Source organism: Podarcis raffonei, chromosome 5 (genome assembly GCF_027172205.1).
Source record: "Podarcis raffonei isolate rPodRaf1 chromosome 5, rPodRaf1.pri, whole genome shotgun sequence".
Classification (NCBI taxonomy): Eukaryota; Metazoa; Chordata; class Lepidosauria; order Squamata; family Lacertidae; genus Podarcis; species Podarcis raffonei.
In genome coordinates this window covers 97,888,615-97,916,533 of record NC_070606.1, presented here as the reverse complement: position 1 = coordinate 97,916,533, position 27,919 = coordinate 97,888,615, and the positions used below count along the sequence as shown (strand labels likewise).

General features: G+C 45.8%; 1 protein-coding gene and 1 pseudogene across 1 annotated transcript; one reads left to right on the top strand and one right to left on the bottom strand.

Annotated features, from left to right (window-relative positions):
- On the top strand, positions 1-27,819 carry B3GNT7 (UDP-GlcNAc:betaGal beta-1,3-N-acetylglucosaminyltransferase 7). The gene is made up of 2 exons (XM_053390839.1): positions 1-247; positions 23,489-27,819. Exons 1-2 carry the CDS (start codon positions 237-239, stop codon positions 24,678-24,680), a joined length of 1,203 nt encoding a protein of 400 aa, XP_053246814.1. The 5' UTR covers positions 1-236; the 3' UTR covers positions 24,681-27,819.
- Positions 16,744-17,158, bottom strand: LOC128413349 (40S ribosomal protein S15a-like; annotated as a pseudogene).
- Positions 27,820-27,919: the final 100 nt, after the last annotated feature.

Here is a 27,919-nt window from a genome sequence, read left to right as displayed (position 1 = left end):
GCAGCGGCGGAAGGGTTAAGCACCTGCGGGCGAGAGGCGCGCTCCTTGCTGGCTCCACCTTTCGGCCGAGCGAGAGGAGGGTCCGGCGGCGGCGGCGGCGAGGCGCTTCTCCCCCGGCTCAGAAGCTGGTGCCATCCCCAGCCGCCGCCGCCTGCGCTCCGCGTGGGGACCCCGAGACGCCTCTCTTTGTGCTCCTCCAACCCAGAGAAACTTCTCCCGGCTCCGAGGCGTCCAGCATGTTCCAGTGGTGAGTGAAGCTCTTTCTCAAAAGAAACCTCTTTGATTTGCATCTTTCCCAGCTGTGCGTTGCTCCAACTCCGAGGGTCCTTTTTTGGCTCTCCAAGACGCGCGTTTAAAGGATCGCCTCTTTCCTTCCCATCTTTCGCTGGCTAAGCTCAGCATCCCAATTCAAGGCTCCTTCCTTCTTCTTTTTCAGCGTGAGTTTTTCTCATCCGCCCTCCTTCCTTTGCCTTTCCTGCTAAAACACCATCCATGGGGTTGTGATTAAAAGCGTGGAGCAGAGTGGTTTTCTTCAACTCCAGCTCTTGCTTTCAGAGTAACCCGCCCCAGTACAGTGGTACCTCGGGTTAAGGACTTAATTCGTTCCGGAGGTCCGTACTTAACCTGAAACTGTTCTTAACCTGAAGCACCACTTTAGCTAATGGAGCCTCCTGCTGCTGCTGTGCCGCCGGAGCACGATTTCTGTTCTCATCTTGAAGCAAAGTTCTTAACCTGAGGTAGTATTTCTGGGTTAGCGGAGTCTGTAACCTGAAGCGTCTGTAACCCGAGGTACCACTGTATTCATCTTTTCTGTGCTTTGCTTCACTCGCCCCCATCCCATTTCATTTTATTTTTTTGTGCCCGGGCTTCAGTGTTCTTGTAAAAAACAACAAAAGGCGACAAGTTAAGTGGGCCTGGGGGTGGCTGGATGAAGATGTTGAAACTCTGCAGGGTGTAAAGTGCAAATTCCATACTAGGGGATTTGTTAAAGAGGAGATCCGAAACAGAACTGGCGATATCTTAAGGCTGCCCTGGTGGCGAGACTCCGCTCGGAATGCTGTGTGCATTTCTGGTCCTTGGACCTCGAAAAGGCTATTGTGGAGTTGGAAAAATGTTCAGAAAAGGGCGACGACACCCTCTCCGGAAAGGTTGCAGCGTTTGGGAATTCTTAATTCAGAGAAAAAGCGAATTAAAGGGTTGGGGGGAACAGTGGTAGAGATGTCTGATATGGTGTCTAGAAAATGGACAGTGAGACTTTTTTCTCCCTCTTTCATAATCCTAGGGCACAGGGTCATCGAGGGAAGATGAAGGATAGGAGATTCAGGACAGAAACAAAGGGAGTTTTCCAGTGGCTTGCTAGCCACAGTGGTGATGTTCTGCCTCCCCTGTCAGGCAGTGCGCCTCTGAATGCCGGTTTTGGGAGCCCGCTTGCATGTTCCCTGTGCTGTCTGTCTGTTTGGCCACTGGGAGCACAGGCTGCCGGACTCAATGGGCCCATTGCATTGTTCCGGCAAAGTTCATATTTTCTTTTACTGGCTGACAGTTTATCAGTGGGTAGGACTTTTAATGCATTTAGGAAGTTAGGAAATGCAGATCTGAGAGTCATATGCATTGCATATGAGTTGCATTGCTCCCGCAAAGTTCTTCATATTTTCTCTTATTAGCTGACAGTATATCTAGCTGACAGTACAGTGGTACCTCGGGTTAAGTACTTAATTCGTTCTGGAGTTCCGTTCTTAACCTGAAACTGTTCTTAACCTGAAGCACCACTTTAGTGATGGGGCCTCCTGCTGCCACCGGAGTACGATTTCTGTTCTCATCCTGAAGCAAAGTTCTTAACCCGAGGTACTATTTCTGGGTTAGTGGAGTCTGTAACCTGAAGGATATGTAACCTGAAGTGTATGTAACCCAAGGTACCACTGTATATCAATGGGTAGGACTTTTAATGCATTTAGGAAGTTAGGAAATGCAGATCTGAGAGTCATATGCATTGCATATGAGTTGCATTGCTCCCGCAAAGTTCTTCATATTTTCTCTTATTAGCTGATAGTATATCAATGGGTAGGACTTTTAATGCATTTAGGAAGTTAGGAAATGCAGATCTGCAGCTGAGAGAGAGAGAGAGAGAGAGAGAAGTTGGTGGCCAAAGATGCTTGCCAACTGTAGTTTCCTGTAACGGATCCTTCTCAGAAACAACCCTATCTTTCCATCGCAGCCTTGCATTTTCTCGGTTTGAGGTTTTCATCCTGAAATCAAAAGATTACTGAGACCTACGTGATCCTGTGTCTGATAATTACGCAGCAGTCTTCCTATATTTAGTGGGGCTTACTCCCGAGTAATTGGATCACAGGTGTAGGGGGGGGGCTTGTGTTCAAGCCTCTTTTCACCCATAGGGCTCCGTGGATGATTTGGTGCTGAGCGTCACACACTTTCAACCCAACCTACCTCGCAGAGTCGTCATAAGGCTAGCCCATCCCTTGAGCAACTTGCAAATCAAAATATGATGCTGATGGTGGTGGTTGGAGTGAAGGACAAGCGGTCAAACTCTTATTTATTCCTTCATTATTATTATTTTTTAAAAGAGAGACTAGGATACTAGTCCACTGGTGTGTTGCACATCCTGCAACAGTGTGGATCCAGTTTAAGAACTGAGCTGTCACTGATTTTCTGCTCAGCGATCCAGAGTATGAAACTCTTGCTTCGAAACATGAGCAATTGCTTGCAGGATCAAAACAAGGTCCATTTAGGGGGTCTGCTAGAACAGGCTTCCTCAACCTCGGCCCTCCAGATGTTTTTGGCCTACAACTCCCATGATTCCTAGCTAGCAGGACCAGTGGTCAGGGATGATGGGAATTGTAGTCTCAAAACATCTGGAGGGCTGAGGTTGAGGAAGCCTGTGCTAGAACACTGGCCAGTGGTCTGTTCATGAACTACAACAGACCTTCTGTTCATCCTGGCTAAAGAGAAGAAGAGACCACTGGCACCAACCTTTTTGCAAGCTCCTTTGCACAGGATAAGTTTGGTCCATCTATCTCAGTATTGTATGTTAGCAATATCAAAAGCAACACGATGGCCAGAAACAATTACAATGTTTTGAATTATTTCATAAAGTTTTTCACATTGTAATTGTTTCTGGCCATGGTGTTGCTTTTGCTATTGCTGGCTCATATTTTGCAACACAGGGGTTTATTTGTTTACTCAGTATTGTACGTTGACTGCTAACTCTCCAGGGTTTATCTCAAGTCCCACCAGGAAATGCCAGGGACTCACCATCTTGTGTTACCTGTTGGGAAAGATGGAAGCTGCCTTAGATGTCAGGCTGCTGGTGTATCTTGGCTCCTGGGGGGTTTTAGCTCTAGGTGAATTTGCAGCAAAATCTGCTTCTTCCTCCTGTAACAAAGGGGCGAGTTGGTTTGGGACAAGTTCGCACAACCTCCAGAAATCGGAAGGATTGAGAGCGGAGCGGAAGAGGATCTCCTTTTCTGCACCATCTCTGTATGGCGCTCCGGAGAAGTTGGTGGCTATTTTTGTGAGGGGTTCGGTCACAAGCCGCACAGTCAGGTTGCATCATCATCATTATTCTTTTTATTATTAATTTTTATTGAATTTTACAAGAATAAGAAAAAACAATACATAGCACTGTAAACACATTTATACATGTTTTCCAAAATGCAAACTAAAAAAGAAAATACTTTTCATAACCAATAATATTACCAAATTCATGCTTCAAACATTACAATATATAAATCTTAGTTAAAATATTATAAAAGACTTCCACCGCATTCAGCACACGTCTCTTAGTTATCTTACTCGCCTTTACATCTGTTCTTCAATCATTTCCCTCCCTTAGATTCTTTCATAATCAGTCAAATATTTATGTTCTCTATATTCTTCACAAGGTTAGTCTAGGCACAACCAAACTTTCATATTTGAGCCCTGCTTGTATAAATATTCGTTTAAGCATTCCCATTATTTCTGAATTATAATTTTTGATTTATGCCTTATTAAATCCGTCAGTTTTGCTAACTCCAGGTACTCACATAGTTTACTTAGCCATTCCCCTTTCGTTGGGAAATAATTTCCTTTCCAGTGACTGGCTACCAACGTTCTCTCTGCTGTTGCATCATTAAATAGCTGGTTGGGAGGGTCTTGTGCAACAAACCGGCTTCCCCGGAAGATCAGACTTTTTGCGATAAGGAAAGTGAAGATGTGAAAAGGATAAGGGAAAGGGCATTGTGGAGGGAACACTTGCTTTTGACACACCATCCCTCTAACCTCCCCGCAAACATGCAAGAATTATTGTTGTTTAGTCATTTAGTCGTGTCCGACTCTTCGTGACCCCCTGGACCAGAGTACGCCAGGCACTCCTGTCATCCACTGCCTCCCGCAGTTTGGTCAAACTCATGCTGGTAGCTTCGAGAACACTGTCCAACCATCTCGTCCTCTGTCGTCCCCTTCTCCTTGTGCCCTCCATCTTTCCGAAGATCAGGGTCTTTTCCAGGGAGTCTTCTCATGAGGTGGCCAAAGTATTGGAGCCTCAGCTTCAGGATCTGTCCTTTCAGTGAGCACTCAGGGCTGATTTCCTTCAGAATTGATAGGTTGTATAGATATAAGAATTAAGGTAAAGGTAAAGGAAAGGGACCCCTGACCATTAGGTCCAGTCGTGACCAACTCTGGGGTTGCGGCGCTCATCTCACTTTACTGGCCAAGGGAGCCGGCGTAAAGCTTCTGGGTGATGTGGCCAGCATGACTAAGCCGCTTCTGGCGAACCAGAGCAGCGCACAGAAATGCCGTTTACCTTCCCGCTAGAGCAGTACCTATTTATGTACTTGCACTTTGACGTGCTTTCGAACTGCTAGGTTGGCAGGAGCAGGGACCGAGCAATGGGAGCTCACACCATCGCAGGGATTCGAACCGCTGATCTTCTGATTGGCAAGTCCTAGGCTCTGTGGTTTAACCCACAGTGCAACCGCTCATCAAATAGAACACACAGTCCAATTTCCCTGCAACAAATGAAGATGGGCACTCAATAACTAGGTTGTCTGGATGTGTCTTTTGACACCTCCTATTCAATTATTTTACTGCATTTTCATCCCACCTTTTCCTCCAAGGTGTTCAGGGTGGTGTAGATGGTTCCCTCCTCATTTAATTCCCACAATAACCCTGTGAGGAAGGTTAGGCTGAGAGGCAGTGACTGGCCAAAGGTGAGACCTTCATGGCCAAGTGGGGAGTTGAACCTTCATGTCCCAGGTCTTAGTCTGATGCTCTAACCACTACGCCACACTGTCCCTCCTAAATACCTCCTCTAAAGATCTGCTGTCACTTAATTCGGACCACTGCTGCTTCCACGGATGAAAATCCACAGCCTGTTTTATAGCTGAAAGCTTCTGAGCGGGTGACTTACGTTTCTTCTGTTTTCTTTTGTTCTTTTTGCATAGAGCAACAGGAAATGGCAGATCTGCCACAGGGGAGAGTTTGTGCATTGGGATCTAAACTGCTGGCTGAAAGCAGAGGTTGCATGGCCATCTGCCATGGATGCTTTAGCCGAGATTCCTGCATTTCAGGGGGTTGGACTAGATGACCCCTGGGTACCCCCCAACTCTACAATTCTATGGTTATGCGAAGGGCTTCTCCTTTTTTATCATAATTTGTATTAAGTTTTCCATATTTCATTACATTTTCATTACACAAATCCATGACTTAAAGCATTGCTCAAACAGAGCATCGACCTCCTTCCCTTCCTCTTTCTGACTTCCAACTCTTTTACCAATTCTTTGCATTTCCATAGCCACTTTTTTACCTTATATCTTCTTTTGACATTCACCTCCTTATATGTAAATCACCTCCTTATTTTCACATTACCAAACATTTCAACTCAAACCTACAAACGTTTTCAAATGTTTACAGTTTTCTTTCATATAAGATATAAATTTGCTCCAGTCCTTTTGAAACTGTTCATCACACTGATTCCGGATCTTCCCCATCAGCTTTGCCAACTCTACGTATTCAACCATCTTTATCTGCCAATCTTCCAATGTAGGAAGTTCCTGCTGCTTCCATTTCTGGGCCAGAAGTGTTCTTGCAGCTGTTGTGGCATACATGAACAAATTTACATTTTTTTAAAAATTTCCTCACCAATTAATCCCAACAAAAAAGCCTCTGGTTTTTTAATAAAATTATACTTAAATACCTTTTTCAATTCATTATATATAATATCCCAGAAGGCTTTCACCTTAGTACAAGTTCACCACATATGGAGGAAATTCCCCTTATGAAGGGCTTTCCCTTATCTTCCCCTTGCACAATCTTTAGCCTTTTTAGGTTTCATTTCATCGTTCCAGGCTGAAGTTTCATTTATTTCATTCCAAGCATCAGCCTTAACGCATTAGGCCTGAGGGTCTCAATTTCACTTTTGATGGAAAGAAAGTGTTAATTTCAGAACTGGGTAGAAAGCCACACACCTGCGGCTGGGTCAGGGCAGCAGCCAGGAACTGTATGAGTAAGCTCTAGCTATTTAGCTGCCTGTTCCTCTTGTGTAATTTCCAGGATTGGCAGCATTTAGAAGAGTAATCTAGTAACGTGCTGGAAAGGTGAATTTCCTCACCAAAATAAAAATAAAAATAATTTATCTTTTGTGTCGTCAGAGCCAGTGTGGTGGTGTGGTTAGAACATTGGACTAGGATCTGGGAGACCAGGGTTCAAATGCCCACTCAGCCTGTGGGGATAGCTCAGTCGGCAGAACATGAGACTCTTAATCTCAGGGTTGTGGATTCGAATTCCGCATTGGGATTGCAGGGGGTTGGACTAGATGACCCTTGTTGCAACTGTGATTCTGTGAAACTGGGGTCACATGGGGTGCCCTTGGGCTGCCTCTCTCAGCCTAACGTACCTCACGGGATTGTTGTGGGGGTTAAATGAGGAGGGGAGAACCTGGGAAATGAAGGAGAGATATAGACGCAGTAAATAAAAATAGATAAATATACAGAACTGACCTCCGTTCAAAATTCTCCAGCTGATCAGCTGTAGCAATAAGTACAAATAATGGCAGGTTGGATTTCTTAGGGTCACTTAAATGACGTGTTGAAAACAAGACTAACTTGTCTTTGAAAAAAGGTTGGTTAGCTTAGCATACCAGTAAAAAATGACCGCGGACGGGGTTTGCATTAAGACTGGACAAGGAGCTACATGCCACAGATTTAATTGATAAACCAAAGCAGAGTCCAGTTTTTAGAACGATCAAGAGTGGGGCAGTGGTGACTCCTGCACTGGTTTAAAATAAATTGGCATTCTTCCCTTGTTTCCAAATGCCAGGCTTTAGATTGTGTGACGTGGAGGGTGCCTCTGACCATGCACAAAATGGTTTTTTCATCTCTGCAGAGTATGCTTCCACATCCAGATGTTGGGCTTCAGGTCAGGGTACACAGTTTTGCGGCATGCTCAAATGCTGGCAGCCGCTCCCCCTTTTTTATTAAAAATCTGTTGCTGCAGGACACGAGTCACAGTTGGGAAAAGAGCTCTTAGCTGCTGCTACAGAGAGTGGCAGGGGCACAAAGAGCGTTCTCTGTTCTGCCGCAAACTGACTGGGTGCTGGTGATCTACCGTATTTTTCGCTCTATAAGATGCACCAGACCACAAGACGCACCTAGTTTTTGGAGGAGGAAAACAAGAAAAAAAATATTCTGAATCTCAAGCCAGAACAGCAAGAGGGATCACTGCGCAGCGAAAGCAGCAATCCCTCTTGCTGTTCTGGCTTCTGGGATAGCTGTGCAGCCTGCATTCGCTCCATAAGATGCACACACATTTCCCCTTACTTTTTAGGAGGGGAAAAGTGAGTCTTATAGAGCAAAAAATACGGTATTCTCTTGCCCTCAGCTTGTCTTCCGAAACATGGGGATTACAGCATTGGCCTACCTTACAAGGATGTTGTAAAGCGTATTTATTTATTTCGTGCAATTTAAATACTGCTCGATTGTAAGAAGAAGAAAAAACCTCGAAGCTCTTTATAGGGATAATGGAACTTGCCACGCTTTTAAATCCCTGGAAATGCACTACACAAAGGTTCTCTGGAATAAGTTGCCAACTTAAATTAGACAAGAGCTGAGCACCTTGGTATTTGGGACAGTCGTTTCAGAAGGCGACCCCCAAAGGATGGCCCAGGGCGCTTCCAGACTGTCGCTATTCCCATATCGGCAAATCCAGGCTGCACAACTGTGGGTGACAGAGAGGTCTTGCGCAAGGAACCCGCTTCCCCGACAAGATAATACGTTTTGCGATAAGGAAAGTCGTCGGGGAAATTGCTAGTGTGGGAAGAATCAGAGTGACACTTGGCCTGACGCGACGCCCATCTAATCTCTCCAGAAGCGACTAGCAGAAAAATTCATTGGAAAGTGTAATATAACATTTGCTTAATGCAACACTATCTTATCTTCCCTTGAAGGAGACGAGGATGAATGCTAAGCAAACAGGTCACCTGGTTACAGCCACAGACATTTTAAGAAATATTGTACAACTGTAGATACGGCTTTATTGCTTTTCGTTTTCTGAGTGCATCACCTTTTGCAGTTTATCTTATTTTTATTGTTTTGCACATCTTATTGTTTGCACATTATAAATCTTCAAAGTGGGGGTGGGGGTGAAACATTGGATAGTACCTCCCTTATGCTTTAGGGCAGATTTTCCTGGGCTTGTAGTTTTCCTTTCCCATTCCTCCTCATTTTGCCAGGCTGCAGCCTAACGTAACGCAGGGCGATGGCCTTATCCAGCCACAGTGAAGCCCCAAGTCTTGTTGAAAACCAGCGGCGCTTGACTTTGGCTGCATCACAGACCGTGTCTCTGCAACCCCTGTAATTTTCTCCAGTGAATATAACATAGTGGTATGTTGTTGTTTTTTCAAAAAATAATATTTTTTTTAAAAAAATGTTGGCACAAAGCTTGCTAGTCTAAAGTTGTGCCTTCCATATTCATCTTGTATTTGACGTGCTGCAGCGTACAAGAGTCCCTCTGTTTTAAACTCTTGCATCGAGCTCACAGAGTCTTCTCCCAAGCAGGGATTGCTCATTCAATGAGAAAAAGTTCAGATTGTGTGAAGAGCCCTCCTGCTGAATCAAGGGCCCCTTCAGGCCAGTAGGGTGGGTTTTCCTTTTTTTACAGGCGCATTCTGCATTGCGTCATTGATGCAATGGTTGTGCATTGTTGTTGCTCTTTAGTCGTTTAGTCGTGTCCGCCTCTTCATGACCCCATGGGCCAGAGCACGCCAGGCACTCCTGTCTTCCACTGCCTCCCGCAGTTTGGTCAAACTCATGCGGGTAGCTTCGAGAACACTGTCCCACCATCTCGTCCTCTGTCGTCCCCTTCTCCTTGTGCCCTCCATCTTTCCCAACATCAGGGTCTTTTCCAAGGAGTCTTCTCTTCTCAAGAGGTGGCCAAAGTCTTGGAGCCTCAGCTTCAGGATCTGTCCTTCCAGTGAGCACTCAGGGCTGATTTCCTTCCGAATGGAGAGGTTTGATCTTCTTGCAGTCCATGGGACTCTCAAGAGTCTCCTCCAGCACCAGAATTCAAAAGCATCAATTCTTCGGCGATCAGCGGCATTAGCGGTGGATATATGTTGGACCGTCCACAAGTCAATCTACTTTATCAGTTGTTCTGTGATGCTGCTGCAATGCTGTTGCACGATTGCCGTCTGGAGGGGAGCTCTCACACGATACAGCAACAGAAGCAGGACAAAAATTAAGAATAATCCCAGAACGTTTGCTGTAAGAAAGGTTACAGGATTTTAGCAGGAAGTTGCCGTATGTCTGCCCTGAAACTTCTGCAAGTGCAAAAAAAAATTGAAAACAAGGTCATGTGTGGCATAAATGCACGTCTGGAGGGCTCCTAGACTGGGCAGAGGCGTCCCAAAATGCCACAAGAACGACTTAGAATCAAACTCACTCCATCTTCAATTTTTTAAAAAATATTTTATTTATTAAATTTATACGCTGTCCTTCATCAAAAGATCTCAGGGTGGTTAACAGAATAAAATACTATGTGACAACCCTTCAGATATTTGATGATGGCTCTCATATCTCCTCTTAGTTTCCTCTTCTTCAGGCTAAACATATCCAGCTCCTTCAACCATTCCTCATATGGCTTGGTTTCCAGACTCTTGATCATATTGGTCTCACTTTTCTGCACAGGTTCCAGCTTGTCAACACTAACTATATTGTGGTGCCCAGAACTGGACACGGTATTCCAGCTGTAGTCTGACCAAGGCAGAATAGAATTGGACTATGACTTCCCTTGATCTGGACACTTGACTTCTGTTGAAGCAGCCTAGAATAGTATTAGGTTTTTTTTGCTGCTGCATCACACTGTGGACTCAGGTTTGTGGTCTGCTATGACCCCCTAGAAGATAAATGACTTATGCTCAGATGACTGCTGCTGCTATCCCTGACCTCTTCTTGGTTCTTCCTGAGTAGCTAGTCAGCTAAATGGAACCTCCATGTTCAGACATGGTGTATCTCCAGATACTGATTCCTGCAGGACAATTCAACGGGGAGGGTCATTGCTTTCCTGCTTTGCTTGTGGGCCTTTTGGGAGCACCTAGTTGGCCACTGTTGGAAACAGGATGCTAGAGTAGGTGCTCTCAGGCTCACATTCTAAAAAGCACAGCACAAGACGAAAAGAGGTTGGGAGGGAGGAGGAAAATAGCAAACTCAGACATTAGTTCTTTGATCCGAAGTTCTTAGAAATGACCAGCTGGAATTGAAACAGACCAAGGAGAGGAGAAATCAGAAGCTGCTGATTTCTCAGCCGAGCTGATGGAGTGACTCTGCTTCTCTTCTTTCCCTTTGCAGTTTTATCTTTCTCTTTCCAGCTGCCTCTTTTCTGATTGTTGAATTCTCAATTTGCAGGAGCTCTTAAAAAGGGGAGCCTTGCTGGTTCAGAACAAGGGTCCGGCTAGCCTCAAGAGCCTGCTACTCACAGTAGCCCAGTGCAGACCAGCAGAAAACCCGCCACATAGCAATGGAGAACTCACACGCAGGCAGAAAATGTTCCGTTTTGAGTTTGCAAATGTTAGCTTTAGGGGTGTGGGGAGAGTGGCGAGATAAAATGTCAAGCATGTCCCAAAATAAAGGGGTTGTGATGGCCCAGCATAATTTTGATTCCCCCTTCCCTTTTTCTGCGATTCAAATATTGGTAAGGAAAAGGACAGCAGTCAGGGAGCCACTACAGAAAAGGCCACCCTCCAAATCTCTCTGGGATAGGGGAAATAAGAGAAGGGTCTCAGATGCACAGGGTCCAGGTCGGTTTATATGGGGAGAGGCGGTCCTGAAGATATTGAGGTCCTGAGCCATATAAGCCTTTTTTTCACATGTTTAGAGATATCTCTAAAACACTGAAAAAACCTAGCTGCAGTCCTACGTCTGGATTTTGGAATTTCAAAGGTGGAATTGATGGGGGGGGGGGTTTCCCCGAAAGGCGGGGCTTTGTCCTGGATCTTAGAGAAGTCAACTGGATAATCACTTTTCTTGGGTGTTTTTGTAAAAAGTAAAAAAAAAGAGCTCAACAAAAATAAACCTGGTCTATATTGCTCCAAGTTTGAGTAAGAGCCTAACTTGATCTTTGCATTTAGGTATTTGCAGTGCTTTTGTTCTAAAAAAAATAAATGTTATGGGGTACTCTCATTTTCCTACTCATATTGAAATACTGCCTCTCAATGAGGCCAAACTTTGATTCACAAAATGTTTAGGGGTATGCGTCCCCCCAGAAAAAAGCACTGGGTATTTGAAACCTGCAGGTATTTGAGAAATGCAAATTGCACCAGCTGTGTGGGGAATCCTTGAATCAGAGCAGGTGAGAAGTTTAACCCTTTTCTCTCCTGCTGAAGTCCTGGGGAATTATCTCTTCCCTGAAGCTGCCAGTGGAGGAATCCCACGCACCCCCAGCAAATACTCTACTTCAGGAGAGCACCTAGCAGAGGAGAAAAGGGTTATATGTCCCTTGACTCTCCATCTACAGATCTGTGAGGCTGCTGGCCTTGTGAAGGTTTACAAAGTCTGATTAGGCCATCAGCTCTTGTTTCAGCCCCACATCATATCGAGGAGGAGAACGATAGGGACACACCTTTATTTATTTCCTGCCCTGCCTTCCAAAGGAGCCCAGGGTGGAAAAGGCTTCAGTAATCAAAAAATAAAATTGTTTAAATACAATTAAGCGCCATAAAATGTCTGAAGCATGTGGTTGTTTGCCAGGATTAGTAGCAGAATGCACGTCAAGTGCTGAATTACGTATTAAATGTATTTGCTAAGACTAGACCTTCCCCCTGAATTAAATTATGTATTAAATTTGTTTGCTAAGACTAGACCTTCCCCCTGAATGCATGCTGTAGAAGTTTCACTGAGTGCAGTGGCCCAGGTCAAATGCAATGGTTTCTTGGCCTGATATGCTCTTCTTCTTCTCCTTCTTCTCCCTTTTTTTTCACCAGGCCTATCAAACCATATTTTACTTCATATGGAGGTCACACTAAACTCTGGTTCCCTCAAACTGTGGAAGGAAGGAATCTGAAGAGGTTTGGACACAAGCCCAAAGCCCATTCACAATGCCCAACAGTTTTGTTACAGCACGGATGGGGAATCTGTGGCTCTTCAGATGTTGCAGGATTGTACCCCCCCCGACTCCTGACAATTGGCCATGTTCACTGGGGCTGTTGAGAGTCAGAGTCTAGCAACACCTGAAGGGTCATAGATTCGCCATCCTTGAAGTATTTTGCATTATCTGAATTGATTTAGTGATCCTCTTAAAAGGCGACTCTTGGAATTCGCAGAGGTGGCAAAACTGATGGCCCTGATAAAAGATAGAATCTTTTAAAGAAGTCTGGAAATTGAAGTGTCAAAAAATAGCAGAGCATATTAAGAAGCATGTTAGAGAGGATGCAATTAGATAAGATGGAACTTTAAAATGCAATTGTATGTAATTTGGGTTATAAACACCAGTGTTGGGTGAGCAGAAAGTCACTAGTTTTGTTGAATTGGAATAGAGTTGTTGAGTAACAAATGTAACTTTCTGTCTGGAAAAAAGAATAAAGCATTATTATAAAAAAGGTGACTCTTGGGAACGTGCAACTGCTCTTGTAGTTCCCAGACCCGACGGATGGAAACTGCCCTTCTGAATTGCACCAGCCACTGGGCAGGAGTGATTTCAGTTCTTGATAAGATCTGACACAAGGCTGATGCCCTCTGGGCACTTGAAAGGATCAGCTTTTGAAACCTAGAGGAGAAATGCTTCGCCTTTGCTCTACCAGGAGAGCCAGCCTGATAAAATGATCCCCCTTCTTCTACTGCAAACATTTGCACATTTAATGTGTTTCTGAGTGTGAACAGCTTTGCCTAAAGGATCCTGGGAAATGTGGCTTTCAGAGAGGCTGGCGGTTGCTATCCCACACTAACAATAAAAGAACAACATTAGAGCAGCTTGCTGTATCTGTCCAGCATCCCAAACGTCTTACCCAGGGGTCAGCAAACTTTTTCAGCAGGGGGCCGGTCCAGCAGGGGGGATACAAAAAATGGGGGCTTGAGGAGGGTCTGAGGAGTGTTGGAGGGTATCCTATTATGGTGGGAACTGACAGGTCACCCAAACACCAGCTATGGCTTATGTAACCTCAACAGTGTTTTTTGCTCTGGTAGGGATGGGCCAGCTGTGATTTCCAGAGTATACAGGCCCAAAGAAATCCTGAATTCTTTGAAGTTCAGCATGAGTTATCTGGAAAGTGTTGTACACCAGCTACAGCTGGAGTCACCCCCATTGCTGACCAAGTTCCCAGCTGCGATCCCTGCATCGCAGAGAGTTGGACTAGACGACACTTCGGGTCCCTTCTAATGCTAGAATTATATGATTCTATGAGAGGGAGAGATGGAGAAAGCATAAAAACAGGGGTCAGCAACCTTTTCCAGCTGTGAACCAGTCCACCTTCCCTCAGAACTTGTGGGGGGGCTGGACTATATTTTTTTGGGGGGAATGAACAAATTCCTGTGCCCCACAAATAACCCACAGATGCATTTTAAATAAAAGGACACATTCTACTCATGTAAAAACACACTGATTCCTGGACCATCCGTGGGTCGGATTGAGAAGGTGATTGGGCCGCATCCAGCCCACAGGCCTTAGGTTGACTACCCATGGCCTCACCTTTCAAATGATGGACTGATTGTGATTGATCCTTAGTTAAACATTCGACTAATTCAGATGACAACCTTGAGCACGGTTAATAACTTTGAGAACTAAAAGAAGAAAAGTCCCTTGATCCAGGGACAGAACATGTATTTATTGGATTATTCCTACTTCTTTTTCTTAAGGTACCATTCATAATGTAACAATATTCTTCATAACTGTGAGCAGGGCAGTGTGTGTGGGGGGGAGAAGTGGACACAAGCGATAACAACATTGTTCACTGCTCCTGCTGAGGTTGCACAGAAAAAGCACTGGGGTTCCTGAAATTGGTTCCGATCGTACTGATAAAATATAATGGATAGAATTCTACAGGATGTGGTGTTAGTGTGTGAAAACAGTCCAGATCCAATGATCCCCAGATGGTGGAGATGTCAGGTGCTATCCTGACACCTGGGCATCTTCACTTGGTCGCAAGTGGCTGGAAGCCAGGGGCCAAATGCAACTAGATTTATCTGGCAGGGCAAAAAGCCCCGAATAAAGTTTAAAATATTAACAGATTCGAAAGAAAGAGGGGGGTTTGCCCTGCCGGACTTGAGGTTGTATTATGAAGCTGCAGCCTTCTGCTGGTTGAAAGATTGGTTTTTGTTGGAAAACACCGATGTCCTAGATCTGGAAGGTTTTAATAATGCTTTTGGATGGCACGCATACCTATGGTACGACAAGGTTAAAGCACATAAATTGTTTAAAAGCCACATTGTCAGAAAAGCAATCTTTGCAGTCTGGATGAAATATAAAGACTTACTAGAGAGTAAAACTCCGAGGTGGCTATCACCAGTGGAGGCCAAGGCCCGAAAAAGACCCAATATGGAGGCCTATTGGCCGAAATATTGGGAATTGACTGAAAAAATTGGAGACAATTGGAAGTTGCAGAGCCAGGACAAACTAAAAAATAAGGTGCGAGACTGGCTACATTATGCTCAAATTCAAGAGGTTTTCAAAATGGACAAAAAAGTTGGTTTCCAGGTGGAAAAGTCGAAACTAGAGACAGAATTGTTAGAACCAAAGACAAAGCTGTTATCTAGAATGTATAACTTGCTGCTTATGTGGAATTTACAGGATGAGACAGTTAAATCTGCTATGATTAAATGGGCGCAGGATGTTGGACACAACATTATGTTTGAAGACTGGGAAAGGTTATGGAACACCGGAATGAAATTTACGGCCAGTACGGCCTTGAAGGAAAACATTATGAAAATGATATACCGGTGGTACATGACCCCAGTCAAGTTAGCTAAGATACATCACCTGTCTGACAATAAATGTTGGAAGTGTAAGGAAGCAGAGGGGACTTTCTTTCACCTCTGGTGGACATGCCCAAAGGTTAAGGCTTTCTGGGAAATGATTTACAATGAGTTGAAAAAGGTATTTAGGTATACCTTTCCCAAGAAACCAGAGGCCTTCCTGTTGGGCATGGTAGACCAGAAAGTGTTAAAGAAGGACAGAACTTTGTTTATGTATGCTAGTACAGCAGCAAGAATACTCATCGCAAAGAACTGGAAGACACAAGATTTACCCACGCTGGAGGAATGGCAGACGCAGTTGATGGACTATATGGAGATAGCTGAACTGACCGGCAGAATCCGAGATTTGGATGTAGAAACAATTGAGGTGGACTGGAAAAAGTTTAAAGACTACTTGCAAAAGTATTACAAACTGTATGAATCTTAAGACGGTGCATGATTTGAAAATGATACGCTTTAGCAATTATGATTAAGTAAATAGTAAACTAAGTGATAAAAGAGAAAAGGAGATAATATGAAATTGAACATGTTACGTTTATTTTAAAGGTATAAAAATTCTGACATAATACATTGAATATAGATACATAACATGTAAAAGTTACAATAAGGTATGACATAAGGTAACAAATTGCTGACATTGTTAATATAAAGAACGCAGAATCGGAAGGGGTGGGGAAGTCCAATTTGGGATTTTTGTTAAAAAAAAAAAAAAAATGGTTTCTGGTAAACTCCTTGTTTGTAATGTATAAAATTTGGAAAGAAACGTAATAAAAAATATTATAAAAAAAAACAAATGCAACTAGTTGTTGTTTAGTCGTTTAGTTGTGTCCGCCTCTTCGTGACCCCCTGGACCAGAGCACGCCAGGCACTCCTGTCTTCCACTGCCTCCTGCAGTTTGGTCAAACTCATGCTGGTAGCTTCAAGAACACTGTCCCACCATCTGGTCCTCTGTCGTCCCCTTCTCCTTGTGCCCTCCATCTTTCACAACATCAAGGTCTTTTCCAGGAAGTCTTCTCTTCTCATGAGGTGGCCAAAGTATTGGAGCCTCAGCTTCAGAATCTGTCCTTCCAGTGAGCACTCAGGGCTGATTTCCTTCAGAATGGAGAGGTTGGATCTTCTTGCAGTCCATGGGACTCTCAAGAGTCTCCTCCAACACCATAATTCAAAGCCAAATGCAACTGGTGCCTGGCTAATTCCAAACACTGCTGGGATACCATTGCTCCAAGAAACTAGGGACTCCTCTCCGCTTCCCTTTTGCCCTGTGCTCCCCCCTTTATTCTATTTGAACAATTTATTAGTTTGCCTGTTTTAAATCCCAGGGTTTTCCCCCTGTGTGTTTTCGCTTAGCTTCCTTGTGGTCCATGATGCCAGCTGAAGTTGTCAGCACAATGTACCCAAACTGGGTAGCAGGTTGTTCTGCCACTTTTTCAATTCCTTCAGTTGGACATCAGATTTGGGGCTGATCACACCACACTTGTTGAGTCTGCCTGTGAGATTAACAACAATGTTCCCAGTTCTGTGATCATCAAGGATCTCAAATTCACCTATGTAACCATGATTCATCATCAGTTAAGAACCGGATGATAACTTTGGAGCACAGTCTGATGATAACTTGACGTTTTCCATGCTTCTCAGCATTGTTGATGCTTTTAAGAGCATCTGCCAGAACGTTCATGCGCACCGTTATGCCAGTGCAGCAATATGGCGGAAAAAAGGCTGCACTTTCTAAGGCACAGATCCACACTGTCCCAGCCTGGGCTGGGCGCTCCCCCCACCCCCTGTCCCTTTCCCCAGGAAAACCTGCTCTTTAACGCTGAATCGGAACAAACAGCAATTCGGGTTTTCTGCAGATTGCCCTGTTTGGCGGGAAAGAGCAGGTTTTCACATGGAAAGCACCAGGCAGAACCGAAATAAGAAGAAAAGTGCTCTAATCCAGACCTGGAAAGCCTGGCCCACTGTCTAGAAATGCAGAGCAAAGGTGGTTGTGCATGAGTCCCAGATTCTAATCTTCCCTTTCTTTGTGTGTGTTCTGCTAGCAATTGCAGGCGTTCCCGTTTAAGCCAGCCTTTGACTCTGTTGCTGCTTAGGGTGCTGTTATGGGTGCCGCCCTTCCTGGCGTTGTCGTTTTCTTGCTGATGTTTTTAGTCTGGTAGTTTTGTGTCCTCTTGGTTGTGTTTTTGTGTTGTCATTGACATCTGCAAATTGCTTTGAGCAACACATTGTGGAGAAAGGATATTGTGCAGGAAAGGAGCCGGGATGCCTGGCAGTGAATGAAGAGTCATAATACAATGGTACCTCGGGTTAAGAACTTAATTCGTTCCGGAGGTCTGTTCTTAACCTGAAAATGTTCTTAATCTAAAGCACCACTTTAGCTAATGGGGTCTCCCACTGCCGCCGCACGATTTCTGTTCTCATCCTGAAGCAAAGTTCTTAACCTGAGGTACTCTTTCTGGGTTAGCGGAGTCTGTAACCTGAAGCGTATGTAACCTGAAGCGTACGTAACCCGAGGTACCACTGTACCGTTATACAGAGCTCTGGTACGACCGCATTCTAAAGACCATTGCACAGTTCTGGTCACCACACCCAAAAAAGGATATTGCAGAGTCGGATAAGGTTCAGAAAAGGGCCACCAAAATTATAGAGGGGATGGAGTGACCCTCTGCATGAGGAAATATTTGCAGGGCTTGGGACTCTTTAAGTTCAGAGAAAATGCAAGTGGTGACATGATAGAAGAAGGATATGAAATAATCCATAGCATGGTAAAAGTGGAAAGAGAAAACATTTTCTCCCTTTATTATAACACTCGAATTGCTGGAACTGCTAGCATCCTGTTCTCACGGTAGCCACTCAGATGACTGTGAGAAATCAGCAAGCAGGATTCGAACACAAGAGCAGGATTCGAACTCCCCTCCTGCAACACAGAAGCATTGCTGCCTCCCGACTGTGGAGGCAGAGCAATAGCCATCCTGGGTAGTAGCCGTTGATAGCCCTCTCCTCCTCCATGAATTTGTCTAATCCTCTTTTCAAGCCACCCAAGTTTGGTGATCATCCCTGCCTCATGTGGCAGGCAGTTCCACAGTTTAAACTGTGCACTGCAAGAACAACTCTCTTTTACAAGAAAGGAGCTTCTGACTAAACACCAGGAAGAACTTTCTGACAGCAAGAGCTGTTTGACAGTGGAATAGACTTCCCCAGAAGGTGGTGGACTCTTCTTCCATGCTTTAGTTGTGATTCCTGCATCGCGGGGGTTGGACTAGATGACCCTCTGGGTCCCAACTCTACAATTCTAGGATTGGATGTCCATGGGAGAGGCAGAAAAGCTTACACACACACACCGTATTTTCCCGTGTATAAGCTGTCCCCATTTGGAAAATGAAGGGAGATGGCCCAAAGTTGTTGGGCTTTTTTTAAAGGGGGAATTGCACGCATGCCATCACCCCAGCAGGGCCGTTGCTGGGGGTTGGCAAAGTGGGCAGCCGCTCCCCCCCCCACCACTGCGGACTGGAAGCTCCCTAGACTGTGGGCCGCCAACCAGCTGGCTGGCGGCGCGCAGCTTCCCCCCCTCCATGCCACTATCCGTGTATACGATGACCCCAATTTTTTGACATGATTTTTGAGTCAAAAAACTTTGTCTTTGAGTCAAAAAAACTTTGTCTAATACACGGAAAAATATGGGTGTGTCTGTGTGTATGTATATATTATAATACAGTGGTACCTCGGGTTAAGTACTTAATTCGTTCCGGAGGTCCGTTCTTAACCTGAAACTTAACCTAATTCGTTCCGGAGGTCTGTTCTTAACCTGAAGCACCACTTTAGCTAATGGGGCCTCCCGCTGCCGCCGTGCCGTCGGAGCACGATTTCTGTTCTCATCCTGAAGTTCTTAACTCAAGGTACTATTTCTGGGTTATTGGTGTCTGTAACCTGAAGCGTATGTAACCCGAGGTACCACAGTACAGTGGTACCTTTAGTTGCGAACGGGATCCGTTCCGGAGACCCATTTGCAACATGAGCAGAACGCAACCCACGTCTGCGCATGCGCGTGACGTCATTTGGAGCGTCTGTGCCAGCGGCAAAACCCGGAAGTAACCCTTTCCAGTACTTCTGGGTCGCCACTAGACACAACCTGAAAAGACGTAACCTGAACCGAACGTAACAAGAGGTATGACTGTATATTAAAGATTTCCTGGTTTACAAAAGTATGTGCAATGTCTCTTTTTTTCAAGTTACATTTTCTGCAATGCTTCTATTTTCTATCAGATTGACTCTTGTAACAAAAAATTTAAGGTCTTTTATATACAGTGGTACCTTGGGTTAAGTACTTAATTCTTTCTGGAGGTCTGTACTTAACCTGAAACTCTTCTTAACCTGGAGCACCACTTTAGCTAATGGGGCCTCCTGCTGCCGCCGCGCCGCTGGAGCACAATTTCTGTTCTCATCCTGAAGCAAAGTTCTTAACCTGAAGCACTATTTCTGGGTTAGCGGAGTCTGTAACCTGAAGTGTATGTAATCTGAAGCGTATGTAACCTGAGGTACCACTGTATAATAAATGTTCATAAATGTACCAACCATGTGCATACATAGATGTGTGGACCACATGTCTGGAGCAGCACAGGAGGACCGCCCTGAAACCATTTTTGACTCCCAAACTGACCAAGTGTTTTCTCTGCAAGGAGGGAGGGGGTGAGGGAACCTTCCCATTGTCTCAGGAATTGGGAAATCACCATCTGAAAGGAATGGCCAGACTACCAGGAAAGGCAATCAGATAAGGCATTATCAGATAACCTGGCAGACAGGAAAAACAACAACGTTCAAATTTCTGTTGTAGACCACCTTTTCTGTGATGTAGGTATGATGTATCTGGGGGGTGGTCTTAGGTTACACCCCTTCTGTGATGTATGTATGATGTATGGAGGGCTGGTCTGGAGCTCCAGGGCAGGGAATTTAAAATGTCTATATAAGGGCAAGCACACCTTTGTTCTGGGTTCTTCCTCCTTTCCTGCGTGTGAGGGGAGCAACCTGTTGCAACAGATCAATAAAGATCAGGCTTACTAGCTGATTTGCTTCTCAATATTCTCTGGTTGGCCTCTGTTATTTTTGCCTACCAACAGGGAACCCACTTAAGGACTCTATATAGGCTCTTGGATGCCCCATAATGGAAGAAGGGCAGGTTTTGTTCACAACACTGCAGCAGCCAGCCTTCTCCTCCGTGGTTTAACCTTGCCAGGCGATGCTTTGATTGAGATAGTGGGTAGACGAGAGAGGAGCAGGGGAGCGTATGGCAGTTGCAGAGGGGAAACCTCCAGTTCCTGTCTGGCCGAAGTGATGGGAGGTGTGTGCCTCTCTGAACATTGCGCACTTATTCGATGCAATAAGCATCAAAGAGCCCTAATGATGAGCTCCATGTTTCTCCCCCCCCCCCGGCCCTTCCCCGCTTCGGTCTTGCTTTGAGGGCGAAGAATGTCCTCTGTAGACCCCGAGGCCGGCAAACAGACCTCCTTCTATTCAGGGAAGGCCCCATTCCGCAAACAGAAACTTGACTTCTGCCTTTCCCCCCCTCCCTTTGCCGGTAGCAAACTGATGGAGAGAGCCCAGGTGACTGGAATGCGAGGGATTTGGAAACACAGGGAGGAGTGTGCGCGTGTAAGCCTGCGGAAATTGGACACTGCCCTGGGTAGAACTTCAGTTTTTTGCTAATGGAATAAATTTCGGCTGCTGACGTCTCTGGTGGGATGTCTCAGGTCGGGTGGAAAGTACTGAAAACTTTCAACGATTCCCCAACACTTTGGGACCATTTTATTCCATCGGCAAAGTCGCACTTAGGTTGTCGGTCCTTTCCTGTTATTTTCTCCCCCTTGGTTTTCATAGCTAAACTTAAATTTCTTCAAACCTGCGTGGAAATGACTGATCAAACCTATCTGTGGCTCCTCTTGGCTTTTCACTCCTGATCTCTATAAGCCTTTTTGGCTAAGGCTAGGGTTTTGCCTGTGGGTTAAACCACTGAGCCTAGGGCTTGCCGATCAGAAGGTCAGCGGTTCGAATTCCCACAACGGGGTGAGCTCCTGTTGTTCAGTCCCTGCTCCTGCCAATCTAGCAGTTTGAAAGCAAGTCAAAGTGCAAGTAGATAAATAGGTACCACTCCAGCAGGAAGGGAAACTGTGTTTCCGTGCGCTGCTCTGTTTTGCCAGAAGCGGCTTAGTCATGCTGGCCACATGACCCGGAAGCTGTATGCCGGCTCCCTCGGCCAGTAAAGCAAGATGAACGCCGCAACCCCAGAGTCGGTCACGACTGGACCTAATGGTCAGGGGTTTTGCCAGACATTACTGGGATTTCAAAGGCAGAATTGACGTCCGGGGGGATTTCTGAAATGTGTTGCTTTGTCCTGGATCTCAATCGTAAATTCGTGTTTTTGTAAAAAGAAGCTCAATAACTTTGGGGGTTGTCTAAGAAAAGCGCAACAATTTTGGGGTCTTCCTAAAAAACTTTTGCAACATTTTGTTTGTTTGGTTTTGTTTTTTTTTGAGCTGTGTTTCCCAAACATGGGTCTTCAGTTGTTTTTGGACTACAACTCCCATCATCCCTAGCTAGCAGGACCAGTGGTCAGGGATGATGGGAATTGTAGTGCAAAAAAAAATCTGGAGACTCAAGTTTGGGAAACACTGGTTTAGAGAAAAGGTTAGTGAGAAATGACATGAGTTTATGAGAAAAGCTTTCCTCCATCTCTCATAACACCTAGAACTCAGGCACATCCCCTGAAGTTGAATGTTGGAAGATTCAGAACAGATAAAATAAAAGCCCTATACTTGGGGCAGCAGGGTAGTTTAGGAGGTCCAGGATGATCAAGGTGGCAAACAGAACTCTTGTCTTCTAGTTGAAGGGATTGGCTTGGGAGAAACAGCCAGGGGTGGGTGGGTGGGTGCTGTGTCTGCTCTCAGCACCTGCTGCCTGAAGCAAACTCCTCACTTTGCCCAACAATAGGGCCGGCACATCCCTTCCTACTTAATGTAGCCTGCACATGTCTGCCCAGAACACCTGGAGAAGGATATCAATGTACATCAGTGTGAGCAGGGCTCGTAAATAATTAGACCGATACAACGTCACCATTTTCTTATTTCAAGGATTTTTATAGCCTGCTTCCCAGGCGTAAACAACTTCACAAAGAGATTTAGGGTAAGATTAAATCAAAGCACTCATCAGGAGCGCACAGAATAAAGATAAGCAGTGCGGGGTTGCGGAAACTCTTATAAGAGCAGATAAAACCATAGTTATAAGTTAAGGAACAAACAGGATAATTTTGATGCAACACTGAACAAGTGATAGTTTTTGGAAACCTGTCTGGGCTGTCTAATCTCCATTAATTTCTTTTTCGAGTAAGGTTTTTAACTTGCTCCCCCCCCCCTTGTTTTTGAAAGCTGTCATTCAAATGAATGTACCTGTGAGGTTGTTAAAAAGAACAGAACAAATCAGGGCTTCTGACACCAACGTTATGTAGGAGAATAGCCAAGTTTGCCATCTATATGTATTCAGCAGACAGTTACAGTATTTTAATATTTTTTGGGAAGCCACCCAGAGTGGCTGGGGAAGCCCAGCCAGATGGGCGGGGTATAAATAATAAATAATAAATTATTATTATTATTATTATTATTATTATTATTATTATTATTATTTAATCATATCCTTTCTCCAAGAAGATGACTAGAGTGTGTTAGTCTTGTTAGTGCCAAGTGCCTTCTGGTGGTTCCCTCCCTGCGAGAAGTGAGGTTACAGGGAGCCAGGCAGAGGGCCTTCTCGGTGGTGGCACCCACCCTGTGGAACGCCCTCCCATCAGATGTCAAGGAAATTAACAACTATCTGACTTTTAGAAGACATCTAAAGGCAGCCCTGTTTGGGGAAGTTTTTAATGTTTGGTGTTTTTAATATTCTGTTGGGGGCCACCCAGAGTGACTGGGGAAACCCAGCCAGATGGGCGGGGTATAAATAATAAATTATTATTATTATTGTGTTGCCCCCAGCTTTGACCCCTTGCTTTGTTTTTACCGTAGGAAGAAAACCCTCTACAGAAGCGTCTTCCTCTCCTTCCTGCTGGTGGTGACGGTGACGGTTTTGCAGCGGGGCATGGCGCCCAGCCAGTTGCTCCAGGGCCAGCCGCAAAAAGAACTCGCGGTCCAGGAGTCCATGAAAGCTCAGAAGCGGGACGGCGTGCTCCCCGTCGCCAGTGACTTCTGGAAGAAGCAGGGCCCGGCTCTCAAGGCCGCGGAAGCGACGGAGAAGGCGGTTCGGTCTTGGGACGTCACCTCCGTCAACTGCTCTGCCAACCAGAACTTCAGCAAGGAGGACTGGTTCAAAGGCCTGGAGCCCAACTTCCGGCAGTTCATGCTGTACCGCCACTGCCGCTATTTCCCCATGCTGATCAACCACGCGGAGAAGTGCCGCGGAGACATCCACCTGCTGATCGTGGTGAAGTCCATCATCACCCAGCACGACCGGCGAGAGGCCATTCGCAGGACGTGGGGCCAGGAGAGAGATATGGAGGGCAGGAAGGTGCGAACCCTCTTCCTCCTGGGCGTGGCCTCCAAGGAAGAGGAGCGGGCCAATTACCAGAAGCTCCTCGACTATGAGGACCGCATCTACGGGGACATCTTGCAGTGGGACTTCCTGGACAGCTTCTTCAACCTCACCCTCAAAGAAGTCCACTTCCTCAAGTGGTTCAGCATCTACTGCGACCACGTGCGGTACATCTTCAAGGGCGACGACGACGTCTACGTCAGCCCCAGCAACATCCTGGAGTTCCTGCAGGACCAGAAGGCGGACAACCTGTTCGTGGGGGATGTCCTCTTCAAGGCCCGGCCCATTCGCAAGAAGGAGAACAAGTACTACATCCCCAACGCCTTGTACAACAAGAACACCTACCCACCTTATGCAGGCGGCGGTGGTTTCGTCATGGATGGCTCCCTGGCCAAGAAGCTCCACAGAGTCTCGGAGAGCCTGGAGCTCTACCCCATTGATGACGTCTTCTTGGGCATGTGCTTGGAGGTCCTCAAGGTGACGCCCGTGGCCCACGCCGGCTTCAAGACGTTTGGCATCGTGAAAAACAAGAATAGCAAGATGAACAAGGAGCCTTGCTTCTACCAGAGCATGCTGGTGGTCCATAAACTCCTCCCCTCAGAGCTGCTGGCCATGTGGGATCTGGTCCACAGTAACTTGACGTGCTCCAGAAAGCTCCAGATCCTTTAGCTCTCCCTGTTATCTCTGTCTGAGGGGAAAACGCTTAAGGGGAAGACATTTGTTGCTCAGAGCCGTGAGCCAACACCCAGCACTGTCTTTTCCAATGGTGTTGAAGGAGGAACCATATATTTTTGGGAAGGGGGTGTTTGAAGGGGGACGAAGCTCTGAAATGTTGATTTTGGGGGTATTTTATTCCCCTTTTGGTGGTTTTTTTTTGGATGCCGCGGAAGGGAGTTTGACAAAGATGGGCTGCTCAGCCCTGGAGGTTCTTCTACCAGCTTTCTTGCAGAGATACCGGAAGGTTCTCTGTGGTGACCAGACCAAAGTAGGGCAGAGATGCCCCTTTCGTTGCTGTTCGTTTTGTGACATACTTTTCAGCTGAGGGCTGGTCCCGCAGCTAAAACACAACTCTGTGTGTGCGTTTGTGTATGTGCGAAAGAGCGGACCGTTCAAAAGAGAGCGGAACGAGTTTTTGAACCAACACTTGAAATATGAACTCTTCCTCTCCCTTCCTTGCTTTTTGTCGCGGGGAATTTCAGAGAAAGAACGGTTTGGATATTCCTCTGCTTGGGGTGGGAGGTGATGTTGCTACAGGCCAGTGTGCATCTCCTTCGGGCATGGCTGGCTGCAGAAGTGCCTGTGTGTATTTCTCACAGAAATTCCTTTATGAAGGAAAGACCAGCCCTCTCTAAGCTGTATAACACTCGACTGCCATCTTTGCCAACCTGGTGCCCTGATGTGTTGGCACTATAACTCCCAGCGGCACTGGCTGCGGCTGACAGAAATTGTAGTCCAAAACATCTATCGACATGACACCATCTATAAATAGAGGCCAGTTTTGGTGTTTTTTTTAAGAAAAAAGAAGTGTCACCATGAGGGGAGAGGGATTTTTGTGTGTGTATTTTCTCTCTGTGTGGTAATTTAAAACAAGAAACGCACCCAAAGTTGAAAGGAAGAAAACCCATCCAACAATTGTCTTCCAGTTGGGGGAACAAAGCAAGTCTCTCCCCCCCCCGGCTGACTGTATCACATGGGGGTATATTTAACTTTTAAAAGATAAGTTATGGTTGAATAAGAATTCATTTCTTACCTAGAGTTTCCCCTGTAAAGCAGGGATCTGTCAGTGTGTTGCATTGCATTTTTATCCTTGTGACCTGTTTGGGCAGCAGCCGACCCCAGGACCTCGAGCCGGCTCTATCATTGGGCAGAACGTACATCGGGCACCATGTGCCTCTTTCATAGAAGTTACAAGGTGAGAAACTGCTTCCTCCCAACGCCCTGGTGTGAAACCAGGCAAGTTTTGCACATACAGGTACGTTTGTACGCTGTTCCAGCCCCTGGCCACCCACCCACCCTTTAGTCCTATCCCAATCCCATATTTTAAATCCATACTTAAAAAGGAACAGGCAGAATCCAGAGTAATAAAATAAGATTGATCCAACAAAAGGCAGGGGACAAACGCTTCTGACAAATTATAAGAAACTCCAAAATTCAACAAAGGAAGATTATTTAGATAAGGGAAAAGCCATGAGGTGTTTTTGATTGCCTACCAATTGTAACTTATCCGTTGCCATTTCTCGCCCAGTATTGACTCGGCCCTAATCAGCCAACTTCTTGCTGTTGAAACTACAATCTCCAATTAAACGCTACCTCGAATTTTGCTGTAATCGACGCTCACCTACTTCACTCCCCTTGATGTCGGGCAGGGGAGGCCCATCCTGTTTTGCTACCTGAAATGGAAATTGGCAGCTCCTGCCCTGCTCCCTTTTGCATCCCACCACTTCTGTTGCCACCGCCACAGCCTGGTTCTTGCCGAAATCAGTGGGAGCCCCAGTGCTCTTCGAAGTGTCGCCGCTTGGCTTCTCCCCCGGGGACAGAAAAGATGAGTGGCAATGCGGTGCACCAGAACAGTTCCCTCGCTGGCAGAGCACCGCCTCTCGCACTTGTACCGCCTGAGACAGGCGCTTATTCCCGGCTCTGATGTTGGGGAACCACCTCATCTTGCTTGGTCCCCTACAAGTGGTAAATTGGGCAAAAGATTCCGCCTCTCCTGTCCTGTCCCATCTCACCCCAGCTGTACCAGATGTTTTGTTCCTGCTGTGGCAGAGTTGGCTGTCTTTGTTTTAAGCATGTCCTTATCCCATAAGTAAATAATATACATTTGGCAAGCCGGTCCTTAAGACATCTTCAATTTCACTTGATTTTAATTAAAAGTGCTCCTCCAGTGTTGCTGAAATTCAGGAATCTTCGTTTTATTTGGAAGGGGTGCGAAGAGATCCTTTGGGCGCGATTTGCTGCGTTGCAAAGGGGGGTTGGATGAGTTGGGAGAGGCATGGGGCAATTCTGACCCACATCCCTTCATGTTGATTGGAGAAGATTTGGAAAGCTTTAGGATGTGGCCGGTTGCATGAACTGGTAGAAGGCAGAATGTTTCAGAGAGGGGTTTGAACAGGTGCCAACCAGCCCACAGCGTGATGGAGGACTTAATATTGAGCGATGCCACAGCCAGGAACAAAACATCTGGTACAGCTGGGGTGAGATGAGCATTGCTCATTGGCTGTTCTCCATAGCCAACTGCATGATGTTTCCCTCTTTCCTTAGTGTAGCAGTTGCATAGACAAGTTGCTCACGCTCCCCAACGACAGAGCCGGCTCCAGGAAATGGCTTCTTGCGCTGTGGGTCGTTCCAACGGCAAAGACTCCAGTCAGACTTTTGAGTGACGTTTATTACTGTGAAACTTTTAATTTATGATGATTATTTTTTTCCCAAGGGGGAGGGGAGAAGGGACACCTGCCCCTCCCTCCAAGAAGCAACTGATTTTTTTATTCCTGCTCAGTTTCACTTCCAGCGGGAACGGCTGGCACGGTATCTCATCCCGGGCTGCGCCTGACGACCATCGCCTGCGGTGGAAATCCTTCTGCGATCTCTATGAGAAGACACACGTGCTATAATTTATATGTGTCTGCAGTGTCTCTGAATGTCTATTATTTATAGCAGGTTCCGTTGCACACTCAGAAACAGTGTGGATGCTTGCAGATCTCTCTCTCTCTGTGTGTGTTGCTTCGACATAGTGGAGTTGTACATATGATTGCCATAAGATTTATGGATATTTTGGGGGTTTCTAAATAAAGGTTTGTGCTAAAAAGAAGATAGGAGATTGGTTGCAAATGTGAGAGCGCCGGCGTGGAAATGCAAAGCAAGCATGATTCTGCTGGGTGGTTTTTTTTTGGGGGGGGGGTTGTTTATTC